General features: G+C 39.0%; 1 protein-coding gene across 1 annotated transcript in view; it reads left to right on the top strand.

Moving 5' to 3' along the window:
- Window positions 1-12,218, top strand: part of MTMR12 (myotubularin related protein 12) — a 71,245-nt gene that overhangs the window by 15,860 nt on the left and 43,167 nt on the right. The window contains exons 2-4 of the mRNA XM_037902611.2: window positions 3,367-3,421; window positions 5,032-5,171; window positions 11,096-11,168. Of these exons, the coding sequence (XP_037758539.2) occupies window positions 3,367-3,421; window positions 5,032-5,171; window positions 11,096-11,168 (268 nt within the window). The remainder of the gene's footprint in view (window positions 1-3,366; window positions 3,422-5,031; window positions 5,172-11,095; window positions 11,169-12,218) is intronic.

Genomic DNA, 12,218 nt, shown 5'->3' with positions numbered 1-12,218 from the left:
TCTATTCCTCTCCCAACTTTTCAGTAAGTCTAATGTAGAGGTCAGGCTTGAGTAGAAGGATGGGTGGTCTGGGCTAGGGAATAAGGCTAAAGAAAAGGAGACAGATCAGTCACTTTTTGGGATGCAGTTTACCTTAATGTAAAATTCCTGCATACTACCAGTAAAGACCCTTGGACTACTTGAGGATACAACATATCTGCTTAAATTAACCTTCAGAGCGGTTTCTTAAAAATGACCTTGTGCCCTCTTTCTGTCTGATGTAGACAGAAGGCCTCACTTGTTTGAAAGTGTCTTTTCTTGTTTTTTCTTACAAAGTAAGGAATGTAAAGTCTGATCCTTCCTTATTTTTCCAGGAAGATATCCTGGATGTCTGAGATGTGTATTTTGAACTCATTCCTTAATTGAGGCAGTGAGAAGCGTAAATCTTTAGCAGACAATTAGTTTCTCAAATTTATATCTGTTAATATCTGAAATTATCAAGGTATCAGACTGTTAAACTACTTGTTAACAATAGTTGTCACACTCAGGTGTGTTGCCATTTCATACCAAGTTTCTCAAGCAGATGCAAGTTGAATTTCTAATGCAGAAAACATTCTTTTGGGAAAACCTTTCAGGTTGTCCTTTTTGATCTTTTATAAGGCTTTTTTTTCTTTGTAGATCACCTTTAACTAAAAAGGCCATCTTGTTTTGCCTGCTTCTCTTCACAGGACTGCAGCTATACATTTGAGAGGTTCTAGCTCACCCCTTTTAAAGGCAGTCCAATGAAGTGAGCTGTAGCTCACGAAAGCTTATGCTCAAATAAATTTGTTAGTCTCTAAGGTGCCACAAGTACTCCTTTTCTCTTGTAAGGGTTTCAGTGTGTGTTAACTGATGGACGTAAACTTTCAAAAATCCACGGCTGTTCCCATTGATTTAAGTGAATAATTTTTTTGGTCCTAATTTTGCCAACTGCCTGCTAGCGAGCCACAAGTAATCTTCACAGAATAAATTAACATTCATAGCTACAATTTTGAAACAGAGAAAGTTGTTTTAAATAGTCTTAATTGTTATGTATATTAAACTTGGCTTCAGTAGTCTAGGAAAACTAAAAATCATGTTTGTCCATCAGAAGGAAAGCTGGCTGGTGTGTGCACATGAACTAAGCACACAGGAATTGCAGAGCTGGCTGTGTGTACATGTGCGACTGTGTCTGTGTTCTGAAAAATGGGAACTGTAATTCTTCATCAGTTATAGCAATACTCTCTCCCGTTGATGAAGCGTCAACACTGGGGGAAAATAGTTCAGTTTTCCTTATGTTCATGTGTGTGTGGAGGTTTGATGCAATGTTGGTCTGCTTTAGTGAATTACTGGAGTTGCTGCCTATGGACAAACTTTGTTGGTTTAAAAGCACTTCTGAATTTCTGAACTCTTCAGTTTCATTTAATTGTTTCAAGCTTCCATTCATGATACAATAAACACACATGAGTAGCTGTTATTTTTCCCCCTCTTCCATTAGCTGTCATCTTTCGGCTTGAATTTTTTTCCATGATTGCCTTACCTTGCTTTTTTTACAAGTTTGACTACCTTTTCTGTCTTTTCTGTCCCAGCACTCAATACTTTTTGCTGCTGACCTGCAAAGGATTCCTGGTACTTTGTTTGGGATGTCTATACAGCAAAGAAAAACCTGCAGCTAGCCATGCCAGCCGACTCTGGGATCCTGCAGCGTGGAAGGGTTCCAGAGCTTGGGCTCCAGCCCAAACCCAAAAATCTACACAGCCCCTCAGCCAGAGCCCTGCAAGCTAGAGTCAGCTGGCAGTTTTTCTTGGCTGTGTAAACATACCCTTTGCCTTGTTAGATGCTGATAAATAACGTCACCATTTTGCATGTAGGTTCTTTTGGGTCTGGATACAAGTATCTGTATTTATATGCCTGGATATGAGTTTTTAATTTCGTGTTTGTGTCAGGAGGTATTTCTCTTCCTTTGTGCTTAGCTTGACAAGACTCAGGCATACTGTTTGTTGTTCCCTCTTATTTTGACCTTTAATAAATTTCCAACTGGCTTTCTTGGTTGAGTCACAATCTCTTATTAGAATACTGGGCACAAGCTAACCTTAGTTTGCAACAGCTGTGGTTCCTTTGGTTTTCCAGTTAACCAGTAGTTCTCCACAAGGGCTCCTAATGCATGTTAGGTGAAGCTGTTCATTGTGACTCCAGGGGGGCAAGGGAGCATTCTGAACTGCCTGTGCAGGAAGGATTATGTTCTTTGATCTTGGGAGGCTACAGTAAGGTTGCACTAATCATGCTGAGTACCACTAAGGCTAGTGTAATCAATATTAAGACCTTCTCTGGGACTCTCATCTGGGTTGTACTGTGTGTATGACTCTTAATTGAAATATGCCATGTTCAGTTTGTGTAAAGGATTTCTGTCTGAGCTTCTGGAGTCACTCTCTGTGAGATCTCTTTAATAGTGACAGTGCTCTTTAGGTGTAACTTACATATTTTACTCCCTTGTTTGTTTATTACATTATAGTTACTAAAATATAAAGCTTCATGGCACTAGAAAGATGCTACATAACTTCAATACTAATGCTATAGTTCTGACAGATTTGTCTTGTATGGAGACCATAGTGGATGTGTAACTTTGGGAGTGGGGAAGTTGGGGAAACTAAATTTTACTTGAGAAATTTCTACCTACTTGTGCTGTTACCTGTGCTAAAGGTACTAATGGCAGTGATGCTGGCTTTTTATTTAATATCTTTTTTACTCAGTCCTGAACTGGATACTAGTTGGGTTCCCAGCACAGAGATTTAATCTTCATTTTAAAAGAACTGCACAGTTTCACGTTATGGGTGCCAGCCACCAACTTAAACATAAACATGGTGGACAAATGACCTATAAGAACTACTGCCAAACTTGGTCTGTTTTAAAAGGGAAAAAAGTCACACTTCTGCCTAGAATTTTTTTTACCTAAGGTTATTAATAATTGAAATATTAGAAGGAAAATATCTCTTCAGTTTTATTTCATGTTTGACAGCGCTCTTATTCAGATCTTTCACAAACCAGAAGAGTAACACCTTTTTTAAATTAGGAAAATTACTAATATTGCAAAGACTATTGTAAAACTACAAATATTGCGTGAGGTGTTGGGGCCTCAGCTTCTAGCTCTGGTCTGAAATTTATTTCAAGTGGATGGTGTCCTTTTAAATATCCCTATCTCTTTTCTCTTACAAACTGAAAAGTTAATTTTTTTCACCCTGCCTCTTGAACGGAATAGTGCTTTGCAGATCTGAGGTAATCTAGTGTTTACATTTAAGAGAGTCATTCTGTAAATGGTACTAACGTATTAAAGTTCTTTTCAAAGGAACAATGACTCTTCTTTTGTTTTAGGAAATACACATAAAGGAACCCATAGAAAAGGAAGTAAACCTTCACTTGTTACCAGGTAACTGCTGTGTTACATTGTGTATTGAATTTAGAATTCAAAATTATGTCTTTTATATAGCCACATCTTCATAAGAAAATATTCTCATTTGTTTGGTGCAGTAAACGCTCAAGAGACACCGTTATCTTGAGTAGTAAAATAGAGGATGAGAGGTAAGTAACCATACAGGCTGAATGTTCTGTTTTGCATCTGCATGGATTGTTCTAAAATGCAAAGTTGGTATTTCTGTTGAACCTTGAGTACTGTGTTTATAGGTGTCCTGCATGGGGAAAAATTGTGCCCAGGTTTTACGTTTCTTTATTTTATAAAGAAGACTTAGAAGGAATTTAGGAAAATATATAATATTAGAAATGTAGGTCATGTCTTGGCTGAAAGCCTGGCTGGAGAACTAGAACAATGACCTCAAGAAAACAGTGCAAGTTGAGCTATTGAAAAGATTTTTAGTTACAGTTCAAAATTACTCTTACACTTTGGGGTTTTTTTTACACCTATTCAACTTCAGTGACTAACCTTTTAGATAAAAAGCCTTTGGTAAAGATAATCCCTTTTCCCTTTGATTAAGATGTTAGGAATCACAATAAACATCCCTGAGACCTTCCAAATGTTCTCCAACAAAAATGGGAGAATATAGCAGTAATAAAATAAAAAGTCAAGCCTTTGCATTCTTCATAAAGATGCCTGAAAGGGCATGAGCCCAACTGTTTAGAATTCTTTAGTCCACTTTTAAATCTTTCCTGTATCCTATTAAAAAGTCAACAAAAGCTAGTGGAGTTAGTATTAAGCTTGGAGGTCAGTCTTTGCATGTGGGATATAGAGCTTAATTCTGGCCATCACAGATCCATAATGACACTTACAAATGTGGTCTTAAGGCCTTGGAATGTCCTCAGAACCTGTATACTGTTGGTAACCTATCAAATGCATGTCATGATTCCCAGCCAAAACATCATTAAGATAATTTAAATTTGTAGGTAGAAATTGATGCAAAGCATTAGAATGCTGTAGGTTACAAAAACTTGACAGTGAGAGAAATTGTAATTGAGACTTGATTTCATGGAGATTTCAGAGTAGCAGCTGTGTTAGTCTGTATTTACAAAAAGAAAAGGAGTACTAGTGGCACCTTAGAGACTAATCTCCCAAGACACTCGGTGCAATCCCTGTCTACAGCACAGGGAGGCAGTGTTACTTTAAGCTTCTCCAGAATTATGCCTCCAATTTGAATCTGGAGCAGCCACTTGGATTGGACCCACCCTTACATCTAAACTCAATATATTGCTTAGATGTAACTGTCCACAAGGGTACAAATTGTAATATGGACATTTGTCCACTAGAAATTAAGATCAGCAGTTCATTTCAAAGGCCATTGATTGGTTTTTTGGTTTAAACTTGAACCAGTAATCTAAAGATAGAATGCCCAGGTGAGAAGACATCAGTCCCATGAGCCATTTCTCTGATTTTTCTGGCACTTCTGTGACGTGGTAAACTCAGCCAACCAATGCATAGGAAGTTTGGACTCAAAGTTAATGTTGAGTTGGAGATTGAATAGATGACTTTGTGTCTTAATATCTGAATGTTCCATTATGCTGCAAGCTAAGACTGTTTATTTCAATCAGGTGAATTGCTGCTCTGTGAGGCAAACACAGTATTAAAGTGTGTACAAGAAGATGGGTCAAATCGTGGAGCCTGCGGGAAACTCATTTGCACAAACTTCAAGATTGCTTTTCTTGGTGACGAATCTGCTTCAGATGATAACGTAGGAAGACAAACTTCATTTGGCTAAGTCTTGTGAATGTACTTCTCAGTAGCAAGTAATATACACTGCCTCTATGCAGCCTTTTTTCCCTTCCCCGTTAGAGGGAATGTTTTATAAAGAAATGAAAAGAAAAGCTTTGTAGCAAGCCTTGAGCACCACAAACTCACTAAACCCAGTTTGTACACTCACTGTCCCCACAGGACCCTCTGTGGCACATAATGATTAGCGACAGCAGTCTCCTTCTTAGTCATGACAGATAACTTTTATTTCTTGAGTCCATCTCTTCTGTGAGAGGTCACAATTTTCTCTTCAAAAGCACCAATTGTTATGTCCCAGAGTCAGAACAGAGTGCTATGATAAAACTAATGCTGTCCTATTTCTAGGTGAAGTCTCAGTCTCTAGTTCTCATGGCCTGTTTTAGAACTACTACCACACTATTGAAAATTGTTCCTGAGAATAATGCATTTTTATATTATAATACTCCCAAGTTTTAGGGAAAAGATTAAGTCCATGGCTATAATTGCAAGTGGGGATGGGTTTGACTAAAAGCATTCTTTTGAATAGATCAGTGCAAGCCCCTGTGGGCCCTCTTTTAACAAATTTAAACCTGGTTTATATCAATTCCTTGTGAGTTGGTAAGGAATCTGTATAGGTCAAGCTTAAATCTATTTGAGTGTCCACACAGGGGCTTTTACTGGTTTAATTACATCTTAAAAACACTGCTTTAATTAAAAAATAAAATACATCTTTATTTAGACCCATGAAACTTGTAATGTAGAGTCTAGCCTTAGTTATTTATCTGGCCCCATTACTATAGTGTTTGCCCCACAATCTTTTATCCTCAAACCCTTGTGAGGTACAGAGCTACTAGCCCTAATTTATAGATGCAGAACTGAGGCACGGAGGAGCCTGGTCTACATTACGAAGTTAGCTTGATGTAAGTTGCCATGCATCAACCTATTTGTGCATGTGTCTGCATGCAAATTTGTGTCCTGCTGATGTAAGCACCTTGTTTTGCTGTGTTGTCGTAACCACCTCCTTGAATAGCATTGAACCCTGGTCGACCTACTGAGATCAATGCAGTGTGAAGGTAAACACTGCATGACCTGTGTCAGCCCTGACAGTTGTTCAGCAGCTGTCTGATAGTGCAACAGTTGTGAACTCGACTGCCAGGGGTCATGGAGACTAGAAGCCTTCCCACCCCCAACCCCCGGCATGTATTTTTGAAATGCCTTTCATGATTGTGCTCCTTTTTTGTGGGCAGTTGCCCAACAAAACATGGCCCTACGCCCTAGATGCGCTCCTGCCTGGAGTAGACAGGAGATGTTGGATCTCCCAGGCTTGTGGGGGAAAGAGGCTATGCAAGCACAGCTATGGACCAGCTCTAGAAATGTAGACTTCTACAGGCAGATGCAGACAAAGGAGTACATCAGGGATCCACTGCAGTGCTGCATGAAAGAGAAGGAACTTCAGCAACATGCCACAAGGCAAGGGAGTGCAACAGATCTGTGCTGAGCTGTAGACATATCTCTTTAACAATGAGCTGTATGTGTTCTTAAAGGTGTGTAGTGGGCCTTCACTGATATCAATATGGGCTGGTCAGTGAAGTGCCCCCAGTGATCCACCAGTGCTTGCATAACCATAGAAAAATAGCCTTTTCTGTTCATGTACTCTGTGGTGTTGCCGGTTGTTAGAGTGGGGTTGCCACTTGCTTCTCCACAGTCAAGGCTGCTCTCATTCTGGTGTCCCTGTCCTGGAGGGCTGGAGCAAGCTTGGCATACAGATCCAGGAATGTGGCTTTTCAGATTCAAAAATTCTACAGCCACTGCTCATCATTCCAAGGCTACGTTATGATGCAATCCCACCAGTCACTGCTTCTCATGCCTAGAAGCGGCACTTCACCATCTGCACTTGCTGCATGAACGCTACCAATAACCTTGAATTGGTTTTTTTTTTTTTTTTTTTTTTTTTTTTTTTTTTGCTATGTGGCTCAGCAAACTATCCTCCAAGAAATCGTCATGTCCTGTGGGTCTGCAAGTATAGGAGAATTGTGCCTCCTTTATTTGTAATATTCATGAGAATAGTGCAGAGCTCTGCAGGCTCCATTCTTCTGTCAATAAGGGGGAGACCGAAGACTGGCAATTTTAAATATAAAGTAGGGCTGTCGATTAATCACAGTTAATCGTGTGAGTTAACTCAAAAAAAAATTAATTGCAATAGAATACCAATTGAAATTTATTAAACCTTTTGGATTTTTTTGCATTTTCATATGTATTGTATTCTGTGTTGTAATTGAAATCAAGTGTATATTTTTTTTATTACAAATATTTGCACTGTAAAAAGGATAAACAAAAGAAATAGTATTTTTCAATTCCCCTCATACAAGTACTGTAGTGCAATCTTTGTCATGAAAGTGAAACTTACAAATGTGGATTTTTGTTTTGTTACATAACTGAAATTTCAGAGCCTACAAGTCCACTCAGTCCTCCTTCTTGTTCAGCTAATTGCTAAGACAAACAAACATGTTTGTTTACCTTTACAGGAGATAATGCTGCCCTCTTCTTATTTACAATGTCACCAGAAAGCGAGAACAGGCATTTATTTGCATGGCACTTTTGTAGCCAGCATTGCAAGGTATTTACATGCCAGATATGCTAAATATTCGTATGCCCCTTCATGCTTCAGCCATCATTCCAAAGGACATGCTGATGATGCTCATTTTAAAAAAATAATGCATTAATTAAATTTGTGACTGAACTCCTTGGGGGAGAATTGTATGTCCCCTGCTCTGTTTTACTCGCATTCTGCCATATATTTCATGTTATAGCAGTCTCGGCTGATGACCCAGCACATGTGTTCTTGAACTGAACAACTTTCATTGCAGATTTCACAAAACTGAAAGAAGGTACCAATGTGAGATTTCCAAAGATAGCTACAACGCTTGACCCAAGGTTTAAGAATCTTAAGTACCATCCAAAATCTGAGTGGGACGAGGTGTAGAGCATGCTTTCAGAAGTCTTAAAAGACTAACGCTCCAATGTGGAAACAACAGAACCTGAACCACCAAAAAAGAAAATCAACCTCGTGCTGGTGGCATCTGACTCATAATGAAAATGAACATGTGTCAATCTGCACTGCTTTGGATTCTTATCGAGCAGAACCTGTCATCAGCATGGACGCATGTCCCCTGGAATGGTGGTTGGTGCATGAAGGGACATATGAATGTTTAGTGCAGGGGTGGCCAAGCTGAGCCTGAGAAGGAACCAGAATTTACCAATGAGCATTGGCAAAGAGCCACAGTAATATGTCAGAAGCCCCTCATCCGCTATCCCCCTCTAGCTCCCAGCCCCTTCTGTCCACTAGCAGCCCTCCCAATCAGCACCTATGCCTCCCGCCCACCGCAATCAGCTGTTTTTCATGTGTAGGCGACTCTGGTGAGAGGGAGAGGAGCGAGGGCATGGCAGGCTCAGGGGAAGGAGCAGGGACCTTGGGGGAAGGGGTGGAGTGGTGGCAGGACCTGGGGTTGAGCAGTGAGCACCCCACAGTACATTGGAAAGTTAGCATCTGTAGCTCCAGCCTTGGAGTCAGTGCCTATGCAGGAGCCGCATATTAACCTCTGAAGAGCCACATGAGGCCCTGAAGTCACAGGTTGGCCACCCCTGGTTTAGTGCATCTGGCACGTAAATATCTTGCGATTCCGGCTACAACAGTGCCATGAGAATGCCTGTTCTCATTTTCAGGTGACATTGTAAACAAGAACCGGGCAGTATTATCTCCTGCGAATGTAAACAAACTTGTTTGTCTGAGCGATTGTCTTAACAAGAAGTAGGACTGCGTGGACTTGCAGGCTCTAAAATTTTATATTATTTTATTTTTGAATGCAGTTTTTTGTACATAATTCTACATTTTTAAGTTCAACGTTTATGATAAAGAGATTGCACTACAGTACTTTTTCAATTCACCTAATACTATTTCTGGTTTTTTACAGTGCAAATACTTGTAATCAAAAATATAAAGTGAGCACTGTACACTTTGTATTCTGTGTTGTAATTGAAATCAATATATTTGAAAATGTAGAAGATATCCAAAAACACTTAAATTAATCGCACTGTAAAACAATAATAGAATACCATTTCTCGCAATTACTTTTTTTTAATTACTTGACAGCCCCTATTATAAAGTGTAAAAATTGTGGGATATGGATGGTATTGTGGGATAGAGAGAGCTACATGTTGAGGTCTGACCTCCCAGCGCTTGTCATTTCTATCTCGCAACACATTATGAAATGTTCTCAAAAGGCATCATGCCAGATGGCAGCACATGGCACACTGGGATACCTACCCATAGTGCTTTACCTCAGCCTAAGTGCTCTTGGTAAGTACCTGCTGCACCAACATAATATGCACATGCATGAGTGATATAGAAACTTTGTCATCTGTATGCCAGTGTATCTTGCGTTGACCAAAGTTTGTAGTGTAGACATAGCCTAAGTGACTCGCCAAAGGTCACCTGAGAAGTCTGTGGCAGAGCAAGGAACTTGAACTAAGGTCTCCCAAGACTCCCACGTGTAGTGCTTCAACCACTGCACCATCCTTCTCAAGATGTGTAAGTCAAGGTATTGTCTGAACAGGTTTTGCATAGCTGTGGAGAATCCTTGATTGAGGCTAACTAATTCTGGCTGTTTACACACTTTTTTCCCCCTCCAGCCCAGGAGATCTTCAAAACAGTGTAGGGAATTGACATCTTCCCTTAACCTAGTTTACTTGGACTGTGTGCTCTTCAGAGTGGGAATGGCCTTATGTTTGTACAATAAGATCCCAGTCTTTGAGCCTTTGGGTGCTCCAACAATAGAAATAAATAATCCCCTTATTGGCTTTGAAAATCTCAACAGTCCTTTTGTCACCTGGAATCTGGTAGGAATGTTAGGAGTCTCTAGAATGTGAATAGCTGCATGACACATGTTCAGTGTCTGTTTTAAATTAGACATATTAACAATTAAATTCATAAGAAAAAAAAATCAAATTTTCATCTGAAGTTAGTACAGCTAAAAACATTTATTTGGAAGACTTACACATGTAACAGTCTGCCAAAAAAAATCAACTTTATTACTGCTATGCTTAATATATAGAAGCAACAGAGCACATCTGCCAAAGTGACTTAAAAATTATACTGAATTTAACCAGTTTCATAGAGCACAGTGTTCTTCAGTGACATTGGAACAAAGTGACTTCCTTTTTTCAAATATCTGAGGTTAATCTAGGAACTGAAGCACTGAGTTGGTGTCTGAGAGAGAAATCTGAAGTTATTTTAGATTACTCAGCCAAACCCTCCCCCAAAAATTTTGTACAGTTAATTTTATGAACTAAACTCATTGAAGCAAGATGCTAATTCCATATGTGTAGTGCACGTGTTTCTTGTAGTAGTGTAGTATAGTATACTTGATATGCATGGCAATACATCAGACTAAGATTAAGCCCATTCTGAAAATTAAGTTCTAGTCTAAAAAGTGATTGCAAAGCTGGCATGATTTAATTTCATGTTTGTATAATTGATTTCTGTAATAAATATGCTCAGTTGATGAGCAAAATTCTTTAACTATAAACCCTGCAAACTTGTGTGGGATTTTCTTACTCACGTCGCTATCAATAACAAATTCTGCAGACCAGATTTTGCCTGCCTTTAAAGATATTACATAACTGAAGGCTACAAAACAATTTGGAGCAATACAAACTAGTGCAATCTCCCACTCTTGCTTTGAAAAGCCAGTTAGTGACAAGTATTTATCTACTTTTTACTTAAGTAAATATATATTTACTGAATACATAGGATATAGCTCTCTAATGGGAAGGTGCCATTGTTTAGTTTGACTATAATGGGCTTTATTGACAGGAATTTTGTATAACATGAAATGTTTTGTCTTATAGGAGCCAGAATTTAAGAATAAGATCATAGGAGAAAATGACATAACTCTGCATTGTATAGACCACATTTATGGAGGTAGGTTCGCTTCCCCATTTCCCCCTCTTCCCTCCCCCCCCCCCCCCCCCCGCCACCGCCCGCTTTCCGTCTTACATTCCACATAATTCTATAGACATGGGCCCAGATTTTTCAAAGTATTTAGCTGTTGACAGTCAATGGGACTGAAAATGAGATTTAGGTTCCTAAATTAGTTAGGTGTTGCAGGAACACCTTAATACCTTTTTAAAAACCTGGACTTTGTACTTTTAACCAATGCTCTTGGTCTACAAATGTATCTATTTAGGATAACTAACATCATTGCAATGTAACTCTTTCATCACTTGGAATAAATAATGAAGTGAAACATGGATGGATTTTTTTTTTTTTAAACATTCATGTTTCCTATCCTTTCAAGTAAAGTTGGATTGAACAGATTGAGCACAAAATGCAGCATAAGTCAAGGGGTCATCTGATACAGGTGTTGCATAGCTTTGAAAATTCCTTGATTCAGGCAAATCGTGATAGTTTACACACTTTAACCTTGTAGATGAAATTGAAAAAAATCTACATTTTTGTCTACGTATCTGGTTAGGCCAGTTTGGAAGTCAAATTAAGTGGGGAGAAGTCACAATTCTTGGCAAAGTGCTCCCAGTAACATATTGGGTTAAAACTGGACCATATCAGTCCTCACACCTACTAAGCCACTGAAGTATATTTGATGCACGGAGGTATAGAAGTTCTTCACTTTATTGGTTCTGGGTAATATCCCATCAGAGCAATTTAAATATTGAGTTGCCAAGTGATTACTTCCTGCTTCTGTGGTGGACTTCTAGAGAAGTACCATCTCAAAATAAAAAACATTCCTTTCAGCATTATCTGAATGTTAGAAAAAGGGATGGGGAGGAAGGAAAAATAAGAAATTTGTACCAAATATTTGGTTCAGCTTACTTAAATTAAAAAGCCTCAAAGACAAGTCTACACTATGTAGTGTTAAATAAAAATTGAAAACTAGTCTGGGAACTTGTAAGCAGTAGGATGTAAGCATTAGTGGAAGGAGTACAGTCTGGAGGAGAGTGGGGGGGGGACCTA

This window comes from Chelonia mydas, chromosome 5 (genome assembly GCF_015237465.2).
Source record: "Chelonia mydas isolate rCheMyd1 chromosome 5, rCheMyd1.pri.v2, whole genome shotgun sequence".
Classification (NCBI taxonomy): Eukaryota; Metazoa; Chordata; order Testudines; family Cheloniidae; genus Chelonia; species Chelonia mydas.
The sequence above is the reverse complement of the archived record's forward strand: the minus strand, read 5'-3'. Positions and strand labels throughout refer to the sequence as shown.